Source organism: Hyaena hyaena, unplaced genomic scaffold (assembly GCF_003009895.1).
Source record: "Hyaena hyaena isolate Hyena2069 unplaced genomic scaffold, ASM300989v1 scaffold_140, whole genome shotgun sequence".
Classification (NCBI taxonomy): Eukaryota; Metazoa; Chordata; class Mammalia; order Carnivora; family Hyaenidae; genus Hyaena; species Hyaena hyaena.
In genome coordinates this window covers 1,466,736-1,488,998 of record NW_024080772.1, presented here as the reverse complement: position 1 = coordinate 1,488,998, position 22,263 = coordinate 1,466,736, and the positions used below count along the sequence as shown (strand labels likewise).

The following is a 22,263-nucleotide window of genomic DNA, read 5'->3' as shown; positions in this document are numbered from 1 at the left end:
GCGGGGGGTGGGGTAAAACTTTGCAGTCGTGTGGGGAAGGAACGCGGGTCAGCTGATGGCCCATCCGAATGCCGACAGCCAAACGCATGTCTGGGCTTTTTCCTCCGACATCTTGGGGGCGACCAGGTGACGTCAGTGTCCCTGATGACTAGTGAGCCGACGCTGGTGCAGGACTTCAGTTTACACAGTGCTTTCACAGGCTTTGCGTCTCTTAAGCCTCCCGTCCCCGGGGTGAGGTTGGTGGAATTAGTAAGCGGTCAATTGTTTAGTCTGTCCACATCCTAGGAGGAAAATGGGCCCCCCGAACGGGAGTGTGACTCGCTCCTGGGACAGTTAACTCCGCGACACCCGGTAGACCCGGCAGCCCCAACTCGGCCTCCTCCGCCCCTCTGGACGCAGGCGCAGTGGCAGAGCTCTTCCTGCGAAGAAGCTGCGGACACTCCAGGCGGCTGCGTCAGTGCGTCCGGCAGCGACAGGACCTCGCACAGCCTTACGTCACTGTGTGCGACGGCGCCTGCGCGGGACACCATGCTGTCAGCCGGGCGGCGAGGTCCAGCCCTTCTATGGCTGCGGCGGCTGCGGAGGTGGCCGGGGCTCGCGACCTTCTCGTTCCTGCGCGGCCTTGGGCGAGGGCCCTTGGAAACAGCCCGGTCACTGTGTTGCGAATCCTCTCCTAGAGACGCGCAAGATGGAGAGGGGCGGCGCGACGCGGCACGGAGGAAAGCCCCCGGCGCAGAGTCGGCTCCATCTCTCCCTCCGCGCGTCCGAGGCACTGGGACCAGATGTCTTTCGTCGCTGGAAAGCCTCAGATTGCCGACGCCACGAGAGGAGTCACCCCCTCAAGAGCGCGAGGACTCGAGCGGAGACCCGGGCCAGCCTGGTCCCGCCCACCGGGGATCCGGGGGTCCCCTGCCGCCCTCCCTGGCCCCGTCCGTGACCGAGGTAGAAGAGCTTCCTGGCTCCTCTTACTGGTCAGCTTCCAGAGAGGGGCCCTTTCGCGCTGGGGAGCTGATCTTAGCCGAGACTGGGAAGAGAGAAACACAATTTAAAAAATTATTCAGGTTGAGTAACGCCGGACACTTAAACAGTAGCTGGGGGACAGTCCCGTTCAGCGAGATCGTGGGGAAGTTTCCCGGCCAGATACTGAGGAGTTCTTCTGGTAAACACTTCATGCTGAGGAGGCCGGCATTGGAAGACTATGTATTACTGATGAAAAGAGGGCCTGCCATCACATATCCTAAGGTAATGCGGTGCGAATTAGGTGCGTACGGGTTCCAGAAAGAACAAAACTGATGCAGAACTACAGTCCTGATTCATGTACTTAAAGCACATCTCAGGTGCGCCTGGGTGGCCCAGTCGGCTCAGGTCGCGGTCTCACAGTTCGTGGGTTCGAGCCTATCATCGGAGCCTAGAGCCTGCTTCGGCTTCTGTGTGTGTGTCTCTCTCTGTCCCGTCCCTGCTCATGCCTTGTCTCTGTCTCCGCCTCTCTCTCTCTCTCTCTCTCAAAAATAAACATTAAGAAACACATCTCAGAACATTTAAATTGTTTTCAGACTTTACAAAAAATAATAAAATGAAACAAATGCATATGAATTTTACATATCTTATGATTGCTAATTTTAGGAGGAAGGAGCCACGTTTTAACTGGGAGTGTCAGTTCTCTTCATCTGCAAAGTGAAAAGAGTATTGACTTACTGTACAGAGTAATGGGGACTAACTAGGCACTAATAAGTGCTTATACTTGTTTCCCATAACCATTAAGTTTGCAAGTTCAGGACTCAAGAGAATGTTCAACTCTTAGTAGCATTATGGAGTATTTTAATCATTTAATAAGGCATGCTACTAGGGGCATATTTTATCAATAATAGACATTACAATGCTTTTCTCTTTAGGGAAAATGTTTTGTATTAAAACAGGTAACATTAAGCACTAGACATGAAAGATATTCTTTGTAAATAAATTAACTTCCTCAGGTTCCTTGCTACAGGCTTATAATAATCATCTATTGCTAGTGGTTTATTTCAGTTCTTAATCATAGTCATAGTCCTTGAGTAGAGGATTCCTTTGTAATTGTAACAACTCCTGTCCCCAAGTGACAAGTCATTCATCATTTATTCAGCAAATGCCTATCTTGTATGTTCAGGGCACTGTTGTAGAGGAAGTATGGTGATGAGCCATGGTCCTTGCTCTCAACCTAGACCTTAAGTCCTAGAGTGGGTGACACCTCACAAGTAAATGAAAGAATAGAATTGCAGAGAGTGCAAAGAAGACAAGTGGATTAACAGAGACAAGTAGAATAACATTGACATGCTGGGTGACCCTGGGGGAGGAGAATACTTTAGGTCAGATAGTTAGAAAAGGTTTCAAAGGAGATACATTTGATAAGAAACCTAATTAGGGAAAAGCCAGCTAGGCAAAAATCTAGGTGCCCCATGTTCTGGCAAAGGGAAGAGTAATGCAGAGATCCCGTGAGTGAGTTAGGGGCGGGAGAGAGCGGTAGGAGAGGTGGTTAGTCTATGTGTTTTGAGGACCATTGGAATGTTCTAAGTAGGAATCCAATTTATGTTTTAAAAAGTCTACCTAGGGACTAAGAAAACCTTTTAGAAGCTTTAGGCCAGTGGGGTATCATAAACTCTTGATGGAAACTGTTTTTTTTTTTTCTTACTTTTGCTTTGCCCTTTTGACTGTTCCAACCTAGCCATAAAAAGACTTGTGTAATTTCATCTCGCTTCCCCACATCTTTTTCCTCCCCATGAGACAAAACTGTGAGAGTGTACTTTTATTTTATAAAGGTATAAAGGTAAATCTTTAGCGTACTTTTTCCCTATTTGTCACTGATAAAGTTACAGTGTTCCATCCTAAGAAGGAATGTAATGTTACTTATTTTAGAGAGACACAGAGTGTGAGTGGGTGAGGGGCAGAAAGAGAGGGAGACACAGAATCTGAGGCAGGCTCCAGACTCTGAGCTGTCAGCACAGAGCCCATATTGGGGCTCGAACTCACGAGCTGTGAAATCATGACCTGAGCTGACTGAGCTGAAGTTGGAGGCTTAACCAACTAAGCCTCCCAGGCGTCCCCCTAAGGAGGAATTTAAATACTAGATTTGCTAGGTGTAGACTTCTTTATTTCCCAAGTGGGGCTGCAGGAAATTTGACTTCAACCTTTACACCTTTGAAATGCTTAAGGGAGTACCTCAATTGACTTGAAAGCTGGTCTCCGTGTTAGAATTACATAGTTTTGCCTTAATAGTAAAAGTAGGTCTGTGGGAATAAATTTAATAAGCTTCCTAATGGATACTTATGAAATGTCAGCATTTCACATTGGTCAGTATGGAACACTAGGTTTGCAGTAGAAAGATAGATGGAAACACTCCCCAGATTTTTAAGTTAATCATTTATGCTAATACGCATGATTGTTACACTTATAGAAGAAAAATGAGGAGTAGAAATCATTGCAACTTAATGAACCCTAAAGTGCAGTCCACTGATTAAAACTTTAGTCTGAGGATTAGATTTATATTACTGAATTAATCAGGAAAAAGATTGGAATTCATGTTGAGAAAAAAGTCTGAAAGCGTTGTCGTTACTTGAAGTTCTAAAATGTACAGAAAACTTGATAGTAAATGATAGCTCATAAGTTTGGAGGACTCTCCCAATCGCTTTAAATCCCTTTTGGAACGAGGCAGGGATATGACTCAATGCTAATGTTCCACCCAGATTTTGAACTGAAATTGCTAGATGTATGTAGTGAAATCCAATCTAGAAAACTCATCTCATTGAGACCATGTAACCTGAATGGCAAGAAGCAAAAGCTGAAGTGTGCTCAAGTTTTTTATTTTATACTGGTGGGTTCTTTATCTTATGTGAATGATCCAAGGAAATAGAACTGCCTTCTGCAGGACATGAAACTACCGGAGCTGCCTGCCACTTTTGTGTGAAGTTGTGCTCCCTCCCCGCCGGGTGCCTGGCGGTAAAGAGGATATGTATGTCTGAAAGATTCAGCATTCGTGAATGATACTTTTGGACTAAATGTCTTAGAAATTATGTGTCTGTGTATCATTTGGTCTTAGCTTTAGTCCTACATTTCAGAAAATACATTTTGATGTACCCCAATGTTCATAGCAGCACTCTCAACAATAGCCAAAACATGGAAAGAGCCTAAGTGTCCATCCACGGACGAATGGATCAAGAAGATGTGGTTTATCTATACGATGGAATACTCCATGGCAATGAGAAACAATGAAATCTGGCCATGTGTAGCAACATGGATGGACCTTGAGGGTGTTATGCTGAGCGAAATAAGTCAGGCAGAGAAGGACAGATACCATATGTTTGCACGTATAGGTGGATTAGGAGGAACTTAACGGAGGACTGTGGGGGAGAAGAAGGGGAAAAATAGTGGGGGAAAGGGAGGGAGGCAAACCATGAGAGACTCTTGAATGCTGAGACCAAACTGAGGACTGATGGGTATGGGGGAGAGGGAAAGGGGGGTGATGGGCATGTAGGAGGGCACTTGTGGGGAGTGCCTGACTTATTTCTCTCAGCATAACACCCTCAAGGTCCATCCATGTTGCTACACATGGCCAGATTTCATTCTTTCTCATTGCCATGTAGTATTCCATTGTATAGATAAACCACATCTTGATCATTCGTCCGTTGATGGACACTTAGGCTCTTTCCATGTTTTGGCTATTGTTGAGAGTGCTGCTATGAACCTGTGGGGAAATTATTTAACCTCTTTGATTTGTATTTGTAGTGGGGATGATGATACTTCCCTCATATTATCATCCTGATTAAACAAGATAATAAAAGCACTTTGCATTTTTAAGCCTGGCACACGGTAAAGTTTCAATAAAGCCCTTATTACTATCATCCATGATATTCCTGTTAACAACTCTTCAATTCTGGTGTTCACGAAATGGGTCCGCCTGTCTATTACTGGTATCCTAACGCTCAGTGAGAAGTTCATTTCATGCAGAGATTATGTAATAAATTCCTAACTGGTCTTCCACTTCTGATTTTTCTTTGGTGTATCGTGAATTCCCCTATCAGATTAATCTTCATAAAATGCCATTTCTTTCTTGTTTTAAAATATTTTTTTATTTCTGAGAGAGAGAGAGATAGTGTGAACAGGGGAGGGGAAGAGAGAGAGGGAGATACAGAATCTGAAGCAGGCTCCAGGCTCTGACCTGTCTGTCAGCACAGAGCCCGACGCGGGGCTCCAACCCACAAACCGTGAGATTATGACCTGAGCTGAAGTCGAACGCTTAACCAACTGAGCCACCCAGGCACCCCTAAAATGGCATTTCTATTACCTCCGTTACATGCCCCAATTACTGACTGACCAGGTAAAGTTCAAATGCTTTAGCTTGGCATTTGGTTCTCTCCTTAGCTCATTTTCTGAGATGGGTAAACTGTTTATTCTACCTCTGTTTTGTTTTAATTCTGGTCCTACTTCATGATTGTTTCCTTAAATTCTCTACATCTTTAAGCAAGGGCCTTCTGCTGATTTCTCTGTTCTTTGAACTCCTATTGTTACTTAATGTCTGTAACTTTGGTGTTATGCTAAAATGCTGCTTTATTTGCTAACTGATTCTTGAATCTCTTATTTTATCAAGTAAAATATAAGCTCTTGGTAGGCTGGACCAGAGTTTAATCCTTTTTTTCCACACCTTTCTTCTTCAAGTCCAACACAGTGTTTGGTAAGAGTCTGTGCTTAGTACATATTTATTGGTCACTGAGTCACCTATACTGTGTTTCAATCACAGGATATGAATATGATACTGTTGATGATGGATATCCACCCAGGTGATACTGTTTTGGAAGCTGGCTCGGGCTCTGGTGGAATGAGCTTATTTTTATCCAAAGCAGGTGAGAGTTGGGATAAATGAGCTGGGTTTAGATGGGCAAAGAAAACATACGATCTTTCCTAATAACAGAAAGTTAAATAAAGATGTTTTAGAAAATATTCACATAACTTTGTGATATAGAGCATTCTCCTTGAAACTAAATGCAAGCAACTATTTTTCTTTCCACTTTGTATGTTTATTCTAGTCACTCTCTCTCTGACCCTCTCTTCATTTTCTGTGCTTTCTCTTGCTCCCTCCATGTGTTTTAAGACTTCTTTTTTTTAAACTAAACTTTTTATTAGGACATAAGGTAGCCATAGTACACAGATCATAAGTGTGTAGACCTCAAACCATTTTTAAAATTTTTTTTTTTATGTTTTTATTTATTTCTAGTAGAGAGAGAGAGACAGCGTGAGCAGGGGAGGGTCAGCGAGAGAGGGAGTCACAGACTGAAACAGGCTCCAGGCTCTGAGCTGGCAGTCAGCACAGAGCCCGATGCGGGGCTCGAACCCACGAACCGCGAGATCATGACCTAAGCGAAAGTCGGACGCTTAACCGACTAAGCCACCCAGGCGCCCCGACCTCAAACCATTTTTAATATAGTGACCACATCAAGTACTTACCACCTAGATGGAGACAGGGAATGTTGCTGCATCACAGAAACTTCCTCATGTCTCCTCTTGGTCATAATCACCCCTCCCCGAAAGTAACCACCTGCCTTTTATCATCATTGATTAGTTTTGCCTGTTTTGGTTTTTGATTTTATTTTTTATTAAATTTTAAAAATGTTTTATTTGTTTTTGAGATTGAGACAGAGTACGAGCAGGGTAGGGGCAGAAAGAGAGGGAGACCAGGCTCCAGGCTCTGAGCTGTCAGCACGGAGCCCTATGCGGGGCTTGAAACCACAAACCACAAAATCATGACCTGAGACATAGTCAGACACTTAACTGACTGAGCCACCCAGGTGACCCAGGTAGATATGTTTCTAAAACATTCGCATTATTCTTTCTTAGTGCATTCTTTTTTAAATAATAAACTTTGTTAGAGCTGTTGAAGGTGTATATGGGTAGATTTTATAAAAAATCCAGATAGAAATATACTGAATTAAACTTAAACCTTTTGTTCTTTGACCTAATGCCATCACATACAAACATAATCCAGTTTAACCTAGGTCTGGAAATTCATTCTGGCCTCCTCAAATCTTTTATTGGATTCTTTTTGGTACATAGTTAAAAGCAGTAATTTCTTCACAGTGACTGATTCCTAAAGGCATTTGATAGAGTGGATTTATAAAAAATTTGTGAGAGAGGAATGCCCATATTTCTAACATCTATAGTACCAGAAGAGTGTCATGACATGAATAATCCCAAATTGTGAGTGATCAAATTATTGCTATTTACCTTGGGAATGGATTTTTTTCTCCATAATTTTCTTTCCCAAATGTTCAGCTTATGCTATTGATAACATTAGATTTTAGCCTTTGAGAACATGATGCATTACAGCTGGAGTTACATTTCAAAAGACATCCTTGAATTTAAACTTTTCATTAGAGGGGTGCCTGGGTGGCTCAGACTGTCGAGTGTCCAACTTCAGCTCAGGTCGTGATCTCACAGTTTGTGGATTCAAGCCTTGCTTTAGGCTCTGTGCTGACAGCTCAGAGACTAGATTCTGTGTGTCCCTTCCTCTCTCTGCTCCTCCCCCATGCATTTTCTCTCTCTCTCTCTCTCAAAAATAAACATTAAAATAATTTTTTTAATTTAAACTTTTCATTCATAAACTACAGACTGATCTGGGGCTGCTTCCAAATGATATCAAATCACCTTAAACAGAGGTGGGTAGAAAATTAATTTCCATTAATTAAAATACATATTAGTCTTCTGCAGAAACTCCACTATTACTATGGTAAACAATTTAAAAGTTTTTCAGACACACACAAAAAATACAAATATCTTTTAATATATGAAAGGTTGGGGCACCTGGGTGGCTTAATGGGTTACGCGTCCAACTCTTAGTTTTGGTTCAGGTCTTGATCTCAAAGTTTGTGAGTTTGAGCCCTGCATTGGGCTCTGTGCTGACAGTGTGGAGCCTGCTTGGGATTCTGTCTCGCTGTCTCTCTGCCCCTCCCCTGCTCACTCTTGAAATCTCTTTCTCTTAAAAATAAACATTAAAAAAAAAACTTGTACTAAAAAATAAATAAATAGAAGGCCTAACTTCATCCATAAAAAAAGAAATGTAAATTACAACTTCAATGATAAACTATATTCAGTTTTTAGATAGACACATATGAAAAGTTTGAAAACTCTCTGTTGGAGAAAGTATGGAGAAATAAGCACTTTACTACATTGTTAGTAGAGTATAAATTGGTATCATTTTTCTGGAGGATAATTTGGTAATAATTTTTCAAAATAAAAAAATTCACATACCTCTTGAGCTAGCATTTTCATTTTTAGGACTTTGTCATCTCATGGATACAAAGATTTAGGGAAAATAATTTTCACTGCAATATTGTTTGTTACAGTGTAGGACTCGAAACAAGCGAAATGTTCATCAGTAGGTGACTGGTTAAATAAACCGTGGCATAGCCATACAGTGGAGCATAGTAGCACTTAAAAAGAATGTAGTAGATCATTAATCACTGAAATATCATTGGTAAGTAAGAAGGTTAGTATGGGACAGTATGTATAATACATGTATGTTTTAAGGTGTGTTGAAAACAGGGAGAGATACTTTGCACACTGGTATAGGTACCAACTATTTTGCAAAGAGTAAATAACTGGTAACTGAAGAGGAAGATTGATTAAGGACCTGGAGTGCGATAGAGTTTTGTATTACTCATATTACACCATGCACTGTTTGTGTTATTTTTTTTCACATCAGTGTAATACCTTTGCAAAATAATGAAAAAAAAATTTTCAATGTTTTTATTTATTTCTGAGAAAGAGAGAGAGAGACAGTGTGAGCAGGGGAGTGTCAGAGAGAGAGGGAGACACAGAATCTGAAACAGGCTCCAGGCTTTGAGCTAGCCGTCAGCACAGAGCCCGATGCGGGGCTCGAACCCACAAACCGTGAAAATCATGACCTGAGCCGAAGTCGGACGCTCAACCGACTGAGCCACTCAGGCGCCCCTGCAAAGTAATTTTTATAACCTTTTATGAACTGATAAATACAATGAAAAATCATAAGTTATTTTTTTTAATCAAGTGGGATCACAAGGACGAGTCCTAAGTTTTGAAATACGAAAAGACCACCATGAATTGGCTAAGAAGAATTATAAAAACTGGTGTGATTCATGGAAAATAAGTCATGTAGAAGAGTGGCCAGACAATGTGAATTTTATTCATAAGGATATTTCAGGAGCAACTGAAGACATAAAGACTTTAACATTTGATGCGGTAAGTTTTCTCAAGTGGGTGCTATGATGTTACCTAGTACTGACTACAAAGATACCCAGCATCACACTGCTTTTAGATGGAAGGCTCTTCCTTCATTATTTGCCCATTTCTATCTGTAGGAGGAATGTTGTCCTTTAATGTCATGGTAGGATTTAGAGCAGAGAGACATACTGAATCAGGTGTCAAGGTTGTTAATAAATGTAGGGTAATAACCAAACTAAATACGAAAAGGAGTAGATGAATATCATGAACTTCACTTCCAGGATAAAGGAATAATTTGGAAGCAGCATTGGAAGCATATTGGTCTTAGTGCCTGACTTCATGTTGTGAGATTTTAGGGGAATAAATAGCCCCCATTTGTGAGAGAACAGCGAAGAGGAATCTTTAGACAGTTAATGTCAGGATGTAGACAAGTGCTCAATACAGATGTTGAGGACAGAGGCATTTATTATGAACATAGTGCCAGGAAGTGGAGTGGATGGGTTTGTAAGAAGGAGGAGCAGTGGGAGGTTCAGTTAGAGGAGAAGCAGCAGAAGATTATGAAGATAAAAGGATAGCTGATGACAGAGTGGTATTTTAGGCTGTGACCAGTGATGGTAGAGATATGGCACATGGAGGTATTAGTTGGCCTGAGTTTCAGAATTCTTAATTTATTAAAAATTTTTTAATGTTTATTTTTGAGAGAGAGAAAGCAGGGGGAGGGGCAGAGTGAGAGGGGGACCTAGAATCTGAGGCAGGCTCCAGGCTTTCAACTGTCAGCAAAGAGCCCAACTCAGGGCTTAAACTCACGAACTATGAGATCATGACCTGAACCGAAGTCAGATACTCAACCAACTGAGCCACCCAGGCGCCCCTCAGAATTCTAATAAGTTAGCTTATCCTTGATGATTCCATTATCATTTCGTAGCTTGACACTACAGACTGAGGTCTAGGTAAGAAGTCTTCTTTGCTTTTCTTAATTGGCTTTTGGAAAGTGGGATTACTTTAGGGCATTTATGAGGGAACTGGGTGAAAAACGAGGAGATTTTTATCAGGACTGGTTCCTATCTCTAACATTCTTAAAGTCTATAGTTTTGGTGACACAGATCCTGGACACACGCTTTTTTTAATGTTTTTTATTTATGTTTTTGAGAGAGACAGAGCACAAGTGGGGAAGGAGCAGAGAGAGAGGGAGACACAGAATCTAGGCCGAGCTGTCAGCACAGAGCCCAATGTGGGGCTCAAACTCACGAACTGTGAGATCATGACCTCAGCTGTAGTCAGACACTTAACCAACAGAGCCACCCAGGTGCCCCACACAGCTTTTTTTCTGTATCCTTGTTTGGTTTGCATATTACAGCTCAGTAAGCTCCCCCACCAAAAAAAAAAAAAAAAAAGGAATTTCTCTACCTAGGCTATCCACAGGAATGTCACAGATATCTGGGAGGTTAATTGGTCATCAGAAGTTTGCTTGGTGATCATTGAGACACAACAAAGGATTTTAGTGATATCATTGAAGCTTTGTAGAAACCTGCTGAACCATCCTTGATCTAAAAGAAAGAATATTCCTTACTAGATTTATTCAGCGGACTCTTGAGCATAGTGCCAGAAATTATCAGTGTGAGGAATATAGGAGAAACCATACTCCTGCCATCCAGAACGATGCTAAACTGGACAAAAAAGGTGTAAAATCACCAAGAGAACAAAAGGAGAAAAAATAGCTAATAAAATTATTTTTGACAAATTTTTAAAAGCTTAACTAACCACCAGAAGAGGAATGCACTAAAAATAGTATTATTTAACATAGTGAAATAAATGTACTATATCTACATCAGTAAATATCAAAGACGTGATGATTAGTGAAAAAAGCATTACAAAAAACATGTATATATGTGTATATGTAAAATTTAAAACTACGTAAAACAGTACCATGTATTGTTTGTAGCTATATACATATGTTGTAAAAGTATAAAATTATTTGGGAACATTACCAACTTCAGGACAATGATATTCTCTGAGGAGAGAAAGGGAATGGGGAAGAGGGAACTAAGTTTTGGAGTCCACTCAGCCTGGTTCACTCTTGGGCTCCCATAACAGCCAAGATGACCTTGGGTTAGTTACTTAAATCTTTCTAACTCTCAGTACCCTCACATATTAAACAGGAATGATAACAGTATTTCATATTTCATAGAATTGTTGAGGATTAAATAAGATACTTCATAGAAAGTGCATAGAACAGTGCGTGTGTATAGTAAGCATTAAAGAAATATTAGCTTCTATTTTCATCATTATTATTTTTCTCCTTTTCCTCGCCTGTTTAAATTCTACTTTTCCTTCAAAGTTTAGATCAAAGGTCACCTTCTTCACTGGAATATACCTTACTCATCTAACTGGGGGATTATCATCTTTCTCTGAATTATTGAACCACTGTTTCTTGATACAACAAACATTTATTAAAGACCTGCTTTGTGCAATGTACAATGCTAAGACAAAATAAGGTATACATTTAAAGGAGCTTCCAGTCTAGCAGACAGACATACAATTACTGGAAAGACTCAAAAATGTGGAACACCATAACTGTAGAAATTAGGTATCATGAGAAGAAGCTGCAAATGTAGTCATCAGGGGCTAGATAATGAAGTACACCTATATATATATCAAGCTAGGGCATATGGAGATTATCTTATAGACAATGGGAACAACTGATGAGTTCTTTTCTTTTTTTAAGTTTGTCTTGGGGGAGGGGAGGGCCAGAAAGAGAGGGAAAAGGAGAGAGAATCCCGAGCAGGCTCTGAGCTGTCAGCACAGAGCCTGATGTGGGGCTCAGGACCCATGAGATCATGACCTGAGCTAAAATTGAATCAGACACTTAATTAACGGAGCCACCCAGGTGCCCCTCTACTGATGAGTTCTTAAGTTGGGGAGCAGAATGTTGAGATTCCTATTTTAGAGTAATTCTTTTTTTTTTTTTTTTTAAATTCCAGTGCAGTTAACATACATTGATTTGTTTCAGGTGTACAATATAGTGATTCAGCAATCCCATGTATTAGTACTCATCAAGATAAGTGTTCTCTTCCATTTTAGGGGCACCTGGGTGGCTCAGTCAGTTAAGCGTCTACGACTTCGGCTCAGGTCATGATCTCACGGTTTGTGGGTTCGAGCCCCATGTCAGGCTTTGTGCTGACAGCTAGCTCAGAGTCTGTAGCCTGTCTTCAGATTCTGTGATTCCCTCTCTGACCCTCCCCTGCTCACGCTGTCTCTCTCTCTCTCTCTCTCTCTCTCTTAGAAATAAAACATTAAAAAATTTTTTAAAAGTGTTCTCTTCCATTTTAGAGTAATTGTGGTGGAAGGATGGAAGCTGTGAGTCTATGTAGAAAGCTACTGTAATGTTTCAACAAGATACAGTGGGGTCCTGATCTAAGGCATTGGCACTAGGATGACTTTGATAAATACTTCAGAGGCAGATTTGTGGGGCTTGATAATTTCAATCCAAACAGAAGCAGCAAACCCCACAGATTCTCAAAAGAGAGTGCAAGGCAAAGAAAATGATAATTCCACCAAGTTTCTGGTTTGCGTGACTGCTTGGAAATGTTAACTGAGAATAAAGTGAATATTCAAGAGGATTGGCAGGTTTCTTGGTTATCCGATTTTTGGTCCTTGTCAATAACATAGACAAACTACAGCCAAAGAAGCCCATTTAATGTTATCATGTTGACCCTTTTATTCAGTCATTAGGATCTTTCCTTGGAATCCAATAGGGATTTCAAACTCCTGTCCATACCTGAATTCTTATTTCTGCCAAGCCTGCTCCTCCCATAGTCTTCATCATTTTCCTCATTAGAAAATGATATCTCTGTTCTTTCAATGACTTAGGCTGAAAACACTGGATTCATCCTGATTCCTCTTTGTCTCACATCCCACAACCAATCCTAATTCTCATTGGCTCTACCTTTTCAAAATGTATACTACTTCTCATCACATATAATGCTGTTCACTATTGCAAGTCATCCTCATCCTTCCTTGCCGTCTCCCAGTCTTTTCTATGTATAGATTTAGTAAATCAGAATGGACTTAATGCCACTGATTTGTGCACTTAGAATTCATCTTTTACCATTTCTCCCTTTTGTCTCCACTGCAGCGACAGTGCCCTTCTCAGATTCACCAAGTATCCTATAGCCTCAGAGCATTTATATTTGCTGTTCTTTCCATCTGGAGCATACTTCCTCCCTAAATTTCCACAGGGTAAGCTTTAAGCTTAGTCATTTTCTTCAGGTCTCTTCACTGACCAGCCTATGTATAAAATAGCATTTCCTTTCCTTGTACTCTCTCTTCCTCTTATTCTGCATTTTAATTCTCTAGTTCTTCATGTCACTTATCCTCCTCTGATTTACATATTTATTGGATTTTTGTTTAATATCTATTGCTTTATTAGCATATATGTTCCCTTGAAACAAAGTAGACTATAAGCTCCTATTATATCCTTAATACTACTTAGCAAAATGCTTGGCACATGGAAGGTACTCAATAAATATTTGGTGAATGAATAATGAATGATGAACCATTAATACCATTAAAAAAAACAAATAATGGAATAATGTCTAATTTAGTAAATATGTTGTTGTACCAACTACTCTTAGCGTCCAGAGTTATCCATCAGTGAAAGCCACTTTATTTTCTATTTTGAGCACATTTATTTTTAAGTGAATTTTTAAAAATTTCTTTTATTCATTGTATTCATTTGACATCTGTTGTGAGTTATAGCCTTGGATTCTTCAATTGAATGAAAAATAAAGATATGAGGGACATGATTCTTACATTTTAGAATTTCTAAAATTGATACTTATAACTTTCCTGTTGAACATAAAAATACATATTTGAGATCATGTGAATTTCTATTGCCAAAAGCTGAATTAAAGTATTGAATGAAACTTTATAGGGGCGCCTGGGTGGCTTAGTCGGTTAAGCGTCTGACTTTCGCTTGGGTCATGATCTCGCGGTTCGTGGGTTCGAGCCCCGCGTCGGGCTCTGTGCTGACTGCCAGCTCAGAGCCTGGAGCCTGTTTCAGTCTGTGACTCCCTCTCTCTCTGACCCTCCCCTGCTCACGCTGTCTCTCTCTCTGTCTCCTAGAAATAAATAAAAAGCATTAAAAAAAAAAAAAAAGAAACTTTATAAAGTATGTATTTGTATATGTATGTGTATATGAAATATAGCTCAAGAAAGATTCCTGTATTATCAGTATTGCCAAGTGCAAGACATGCCATGGTTTTCATGTAGTCAAGTACTATGACAAATTGTGTAATAGTAAATATGCTTTTGGTGGCGGCAGCAAAATGATAGTTAACAGTACTATATTTAAAAAAATGAAAACTTTAAATGGGTAATCACTTTCTAAAGTGTATCATTTTACCACAGTAAGGAAAGAAAAGCTGTGCTTTGTTTAAACAAAACTCAGTCTGATTTGCTTTCCCCTCAACAGGTTGCTTTGGATATGTTGAATCCTCAAGTTGCTTTGCCTGTTTTATACCCAAATCTTAAACAGGGCGGTATATGTGCTGTATATCTAGCAAAGTGAGTAATGTGGCTATTCTTTGTAATGTGATCTAAAAAAATTTTTTAAATATGTATTTATTTTTGAGAGAGAGAGAGACAGAGCATAAGTAGGGGAGGGCAGAGAGAGAGGGAGACACAGACTCTGACGCAGGCTCCAGGCTCCATGCTGTCAGCACAGAGCCCAATGCGGGGCTCAAACTTGTGAACCACGAGGTCATGACCTGCGCTGAAGTTGGGTGCTTAACCAGCTGAAGCACCCAGGTGCCCCTGAAATATGATTTTAAACACACTTTTATTTTGTCTTTAAGTATTTGGTTAAAATGTTCATTTTGTAACTGAATTAGGATTAGGTATATAGGTCATCTCATAAAACTGTTACAAAATGACACATTTCCCAATTAATTTATATTGCTGTTTAAATCATCCTTTACCTAAGTGGCAATATAAGATGTGTATTTCTTCTGACAATTTAGAAGAAAAGTTTTAAAAGTGTATTGTAAACAATAATGTTAAATCATGGTCTCTGCATTTTTTTACTTAGTAGTCTATGAAATTGCTTATTGTGTGCTCTAATTTACATACCTATTTTTCCCCCTTGATTTAACTATAGCATTTGATTTTGGGTTAAGAGATATAGTGAACTTAAAATAAGTATAAAGTTATTATTGTAGTAGAAATTTAAAGTACATTTTTTTCCACTTTTCTAAAAGCATCACACAGGTTATTGAACTTTTAGATGGAATTCGCATCTGTGAACTTGCTCTCTCATGTGAAAAAATAAGTGAAGTTATTGTCAGAGATTGGTTGGTTTGCCTTGCAAAACAGAAAAATGGAACTTTAGCTCAAAAAGTAGAACCTAAAATCAACACAGATTTACAACTACATTCTCAAAAGAAAATTAGCATTGAAGATGAGATGTTTCAAGAGGATGATCAAGGTAAGCTTCAATTTTATTTCATATGTGTTTGCAATAATAAATCGAGAATAGGCTCCTGAGTGTATGGACCAGTAATCATAGAACTATTTCTCAGGGATTTGTTTTTTATCCCTAGAGAAGATGAAATGTAATATTTCTTCTGTCAAATTTAAATCTCTAAGGGACAGAATAATGACTTTTCTTGCCTTTTATATAAAATTCTTGATAACTTTGGAGAACTAAACTTCTTATAATATTCATATTTTACTTGTATCGAGGAGGTTGGCTTATAAAATACTTTTTTGTTTTTGTTTTTTTTTTTTTTAATATTTTTTATTTATTTCTAGGAGAGAGAGAGAGACAGCGTGAGCAGGGGAGGGTCAGAGAGAGAGGGAGATACAGACTCTGAAATTGGCTCCAGGCTTTGAGCTGGCAGTCAGCACAGAGCCCGACGCGGGGCTCCAACCCACGAACAGTGAGATCATGACCTAAGCGAAAGTCGGATGCTTAACCGACTAAGCCACCCAGGCGCCCCTGAAATACTTTAAATATACTAAAGGATGTTTTTAATTTAGATCAGTGATTATTATTGAAGGGAAAGAATAGGAGCTATATGCAAATTGCTAATATTCCAAACAGCAACTTCTGGACACTACTAGAATTCCTTAAAGAACTAAATTTAGGTCCTTGTTGTATGTACCATTATTTAGGCCTTGAACAAGTTTTCAAATATCCATTGATTGATGATGATATATAGGTTTATCCATTTGGTTATAAAACCATATATAAGATTATCATTTAATCCTTTTCAAATTGTTTTTGTAAGATAACTGGCAGAGTAGCTCCAAAACAAATGCTGAAAAAAAATGTCTGAGAGAAAAAACTTAAAGGGACACTAATTTGTATTTTAATAGTCTTGTGAACAAATTATATTTTATGTAGCTTATAATATATATTTTGTTCTACAACAGAAGAATCACATTCAGATTTTCCATATGGATCATTCCCTTATATCGCCAGACCTATACACTGGCAAACTGGTCATACAGGTGAGTGATGTTTTCAGGTTGTATTAAATGGTGTTTTCTTCTAATTATTGTAATGACCTTACTTTTTTTCTCTCCTTAAATTAGCATTTCTTGTCAAGCTGAGGAAGTTTAAACGACAACTTAACTGAGTTCCTCAGATGACAGCAACTGATTTGAAGATGGAAAAGTATCAAAATAGAACTTTATATTGCAAAACACTACTTTCATAGATTGAAAATTTTAGCTATTACTATGATTTGTATAACTTTTACATATAATTTCAAAAGATAGCAAAAGCTAAAGGAAGATGTGTAACATTTCAAAACTGTTTAAATGTCCCATTTTGATACTTGTCTTGTAGTTTGACATTGTGTAGTTAATGATTCCAAGTTGGTTTAGTTGAGCCATTTCATTCTTCACTTCCTGTAAACCACTCCATAGATTTGTCTTTCTTCATAAAATTAGTTTTCTTTTCTTTGTTTGATTGATGGTCATTGGCTACCAAAATAAAATATGCATTTTAAGATAAAATTATGTATTTGTGTATTTTAAGTACATATTTTAATGGCTTGTCTGCATCTTAAAAAGTAACAAGGAAATCTGGGTTATAGTAAATAATAGGAGGAAAACATAAAAATGATATATCATCTTAAAAATTATAACAAAAGATGTAACAATTCTTGACTCTTCTATCCTTCTCAGAAACATTTTAACTTGTTGAAAGAACATCAGGATTAATTAGGGGTTTATTAGTCATAGGCACCAGTTATTTAGCATTTACTGGTACCCTACATTGTTTTAAGAACTTTATAATGTTTTTTCATTTAATATATGTAGCTTATCTTTATCTATATTCTATAGATAAACAAAAACTTAGAGTCATTAGGTTATTGTTTAGATATAGATGTTTTATAGTTTTTAAAGGGTAGTGCCTGGGAGGATAAATGCTGCTATTCCTGGATTTATCCCTTAGGCTGGAGCTATTTAAAATAATAAAGTAGTATCTTACATATTTTTCATTATTTAGAAGATTTTAACATTTCTGCCTTTTTAGACTATAAAGTTTAACTAGACATTAAATAATCACGCAAATAGAAAATTGTTCTATGCTCCAAAGAAGTACAGAGTACTATAATAGAGGTTTTGCTCTAGCCAAGTAATTACCTATGCAAGTGACAATTGAGCTGAGACCTGAATGGTAAGTACAAGTTAACTATAGCAGGGAAAATGAGAATAAAAAAGGCCCGTGATGCTGGAGTTGGGTGAAAAGAGACCCGAAAAATAAGTAGGGGTCAGGCCATGCAGGATCTTATAGACCTCTTAAGAAGCTTGGCTATCCTAAGAAAAATAGGGTCTCATTGAAAGATTTAGTGGGTGGGTAACATGATTAGATCTGTGTTTTGAAAAAAATCACTTGTTGCATTTGGGGAACTGACTGAATCATATAAGCAGATCAGTCTTCTGATGTGATTTTTCTTTATGGTAACTACCTAAATACTCATATACTAATAATGGCTTTATAGTTTTCATAACACTTCCAGATATATATGAGCTCTGAAGTACATTATTAAGTTCTATCATAGAATAGATAGAACTTTTTCTTCTGCCCTTCTGTTTAACCAGTAGTGAAATTCTTCATGTATTGTTTTAAATGCAAGTTCCTCATTGTACTACTTGGAGAAGGGGCTGGCTTAAGAGCAAAGAAAAGTTGTGCCTCTATTCCTATTTCATGTAGAATAACTCGTTTCTGTTCAGTACATTGCACTCAATTCAAATATAGATGTTGAACTGAATAAGACGTCTTTAACGGTGTCCATTCTGATAGTAAGCTGAATTGAAAACCAAACTACATAAGCAAATAAGCTTTTATTTGTATGGCTAAAGTCTAGCTTCAGCCCTTTTTCCATGTCTCCATTGAACATTAAGCAGGTTTACAATCTTATGGGACAGATGTGTTCTTCTTTTTTATTTATTTATTTTTATCTTTAAAGTAAGCTCTTTACCCATTGTGGGGCTCGAACTCTCAACTCTGAGATCTGGAGTTTCATGCTCCATTGATTGAGCCAGCCAGGCATGCCTACAGATGTGTTAACTTCTTCTAAAGTTAACCTTTCTTAAATTCATGTCTGGCTGTCATCTATCATACTGTAAACTTCTACAGATTTGTGACTGTCTCATTTTTCTTCCTACTATTTTCCAGAGATCCCATCTTTTCCACCCACTAATGGTCAATAAAAATGTGCTGATGTAAGCCTACATTTGATCACCTATTGTTTTTATCTCTTGACTTGGTTGTTCAGTGGAAAATTTAGGCATATAGCTCTTGGACTGTGAGAGACGTGTGAGTTTGAATTCTGTACTTCAGAGGCAGTAGGGAACTCCTGAGGGTTTTCTGGTCTCGTGAAAGGAGATTTTTTTTAAGTTAGTCTGTTAGTAGTGCCTATGAGTATTTGAAGGAAGGAAAAAGCAATTGAATCAGAAACTTCACAGTAACACATGATATACGTTTTGAGGTAATTGGTTGTAATATACAACTATGAGGTAAGAAAAAGGGGTAGATTTTAAAAATATTGTGAAGGAATAACCTAATAAGCTGGTGAATCGTTGGCTATAGAGAGAGGGAAGCTATATATTTTCAAACTTTTATCTGCTATTCAGAAGCCCTTTCCCTTACTTTGCTGGGCAAAACAGGACTTGGTGCTCAGTTCATAAATTACTTCCTTGCAAAAGCCTTGAACAAGTCTCTCACCCTATAGTCTTTTGTACTCCTAAATGTTGATCATATAATTAGAATTGCCCTATTACATCATTAATTTGTAAACCCTGATTATGCCTTCATTAGGTATTAGGATTTTAAACCAGTATGACTAGAACAGTTGTAGTGACTAAACTAAATAAGGATTTTTTCTGGATGAAAAATCACCTGGTTTTAGATTATATAACAGTTGTAGTGTCCCATGGGTGTCTCTGTGATCCAGGAATAAGGTTTGGTATATTGCTTTTTTCCTCTGGCTTCACTCTAAAGTCTGAGGAGTACTCTGCATATTCATATTTCAGAGAGATTAACCTGGGTGTCACAAGGCTTAAAAATGCATAAGGTAAACAGTGTCAGTATAAAAATAGGTCATATATTCAGATAGAACTCGGTCCCATGTTGCTGTTTTTGTTGTTGCTGTTGTTTTACCTTACAACTGTGACTTTTCTGAGTTTGTTTTTTCATCACTAAAAATCAGCAGCTGCTGAGCCAGTAAGAGACTGCCCACTGCTAACATTGTTACCCTTGAATGCCCCCACACCCACTACTTAGCTTACTCCCAGTTAAACCTATTGAGTGAAAATGAATGTATATGTTTCCTGGTCAAGTGTATGTCTGATTAATAATTTCTTTGCATTGCCTACCCCCTGTCATCCTGAAACAAAAGCTTTTACATTTAACTTTAATATTCTGAATAAAACAGTAAGGAGTAAATACTTGTTCCTTCCTGTATAGGATCTGTATATATCCTAAACCAGGGCTTCAGGACTTTTCCTTCAGGGAAAGGATGGAAGCATAGTTCCATCTCCTTTAAGTCAGGTGCTCCACTTTTCACCCACCACCTGTCAAAGTCGTGCTTTTTTTTTTTTTTTTTTCCAAAAAATCACGACTAGCAGAGCCCCATCCTCCCTGGTTGCACTGTGATTTCCTGTTGAGATTCCAAAGCCTAAAATATAGAGTTTACTACTTTTTTTTAATGTTTATTTGAGAGAGAGAGAGACACAGCATAAGTGGGGGAGGGGCAGAGAGGAAGACACAGAATCCAAAGCAGGCTCCAGGCTCTCAGCACACAGCCCAACACAGGGCTCCAACCCACGAACTGTGAGATCATGACCTGAGCCAAAGTCGGACCCTCAACCGACTGAGTCAGCCAGGTGCCCCATAGAGTGTTACTACTCTTGATATCTACAGGGACTAGTCTCAGTAAACCATAACTGCTTATGTTCTGCTTTCTATAAATATCTGTTCAAATTGTGGTTGAAATTCTCTCCCAATTCACTCCATACAACCTTTCATTAGGGACTGGTTCTTAATGTTCCACCACTTCCTTTGTCTTTAGTTTGCAAAAAGACTTCTGTGGCAGCTTATTTTCACCACCAAAGGTAAGATTTCATCAAAGGGGGCAGTAGAGCATATTAGTTAAGAATTCAGGCTGTAGTCTAGAGTCAGACAGACCGGGGTTCAAATGTCGCTCCACTTTGGGCAAATGATTTAACCTCTCTAAGTCTCAGTTTCCTTATCTGCAAAGTAGAGATAATAGTATTTATCATAGGGTTGGCTGTGAACATTGTAATTATCAATGTAAAATGTTTAACATATTGCCTGGAACATTTTAAACATCTAGTAAATCTTACCTATTACAAGAATCAAAAAGTGTAGGTAAAAGTTGCTGGGATAGAAGGGATGCTTCTATAAAATAAAAGGCAATTTATTTTATAACTTAGCCTATGGTAGGTTCAACTTACCTTAAGATGTGAGTGAACTAATAAAAATTATGCTTGGAGGTGTTGCAAGGGAAGAGACTATACTGTCAAATTTGTTTAGAGATTTACTACGGCCAGGGAATGAAACAATGATTGAGGTGAGGTCTCTGTCCTGAAGAGTCTTAAGAGTTTAGTTTCTCTGTTACTAAAACTTCAGTAGCCACTGTTAATCTCATAAGGATAAAGCAAAAATAAATATGTGATATTCTGAAATAATGGAGGTTTCATTATAGAATTTTGGAAGAACCATAAAAAATCTGTCAGTCCTATCTTAGATGGATGAATACCTAGAAGAAAGGCTTTATAAAAAGTAAAAAGGATCACCACTAGTAGAATATTATTCTGGCTCGGTTTCTTTTCTTTAAATTTTTTAAATGTTTATTTTATTTTTGAGAGAGAGACAGAGCACGACCTGGGGTGGGCAGAGAGAGAGGGAGACACAGAATCTGAAATGGGCTCCAGGCTCTGAGCTGTCAGCACAGAGCCTGACGAGGGGCTCGAACTCACGGACTCCGAGATCATGACCTGAGCAGAAGTGGGATGCCTAACCGACTGGGTCAGGCGCCCCTCTGGCTCGGTTCAAATTGGGAAATACTCTACCTTTATAAACATAATTTGAATGAAAATTATGGTGTGGGTGACTGAAAGTATTTCCAGTTCATATGATTATTTTCTAATTAAGATATCTTCATGCAAAGCCTTTTAAGTACTAACAAAAATGAAATGTGCAAATAGATTATGATACTTATACCATGTCATGATTAAAAATCAGGTTTTCAAAGACTAATGACATCTGGAAATGCTTTATGGTAAGTAAAGAAAAGCAGGCCTAGATAGAGTATGTTTCTATTTTTTTTTAAATAGTAGAAAAGTGTATAGTATTACAAAGCTATAGTAATCAAAACTATGATTTTCACATAAAACTGACAAATAGAGAAATGGAATGGTATAGAGAACCCAAAAATAAACCCACAAATATATGGTCAATTAATTTATGACAAGAAGTGCCAAGAAGTGGGAAGTCTCTTCAGT

General features: G+C 38.6%; 1 protein-coding gene across 1 annotated transcript; it reads left to right on the top strand.

Moving 5' to 3' along the window:
* The first annotated feature begins 457 nt into the window (after positions 1-457).
* TRMT61B (tRNA methyltransferase 61B) lies at positions 458-17,244 on the top strand. Its single transcript, XM_039238502.1, has 7 exons — positions 458-1,242; positions 5,768-5,870; positions 9,050-9,240; positions 14,696-14,787; positions 15,480-15,706; positions 16,657-16,734; positions 16,819-17,244. The coding sequence occupies exons 1-7, from the start codon at positions 529-531 to the stop codon at positions 16,860-16,862; spliced, it is 1,449 nt and encodes a 482-aa protein (XP_039094433.1). The 5' UTR covers positions 458-528; the 3' UTR covers positions 16,863-17,244.
* Positions 17,245-22,263: the final 5,019 nt, after the last annotated feature.

Bases quoted from the DNA above. Each gene is read 5' to 3' on its own strand.
- TRMT61B (XM_039238502.1), top strand. From the start codon at position 529: ATGCTGTCAGCCGGGCGGCGAGGTCCAGCCCTTCTATGGCTGCGGCGG. The intron at 5,871-9,049 runs GTGAGAGTTGGG...TTTTTAATCAAG, and splicing joins CTTATTTTTATCCAAAGCAG to TGGGATCACAAGGACGAGTC. The intron at 16,735-16,818 runs GTGAGTGATGTT...TCCTTAAATTAG, and splicing joins CTGGCAAACTGGTCATACAG to CATTTCTTGTCAAGCTGAGG.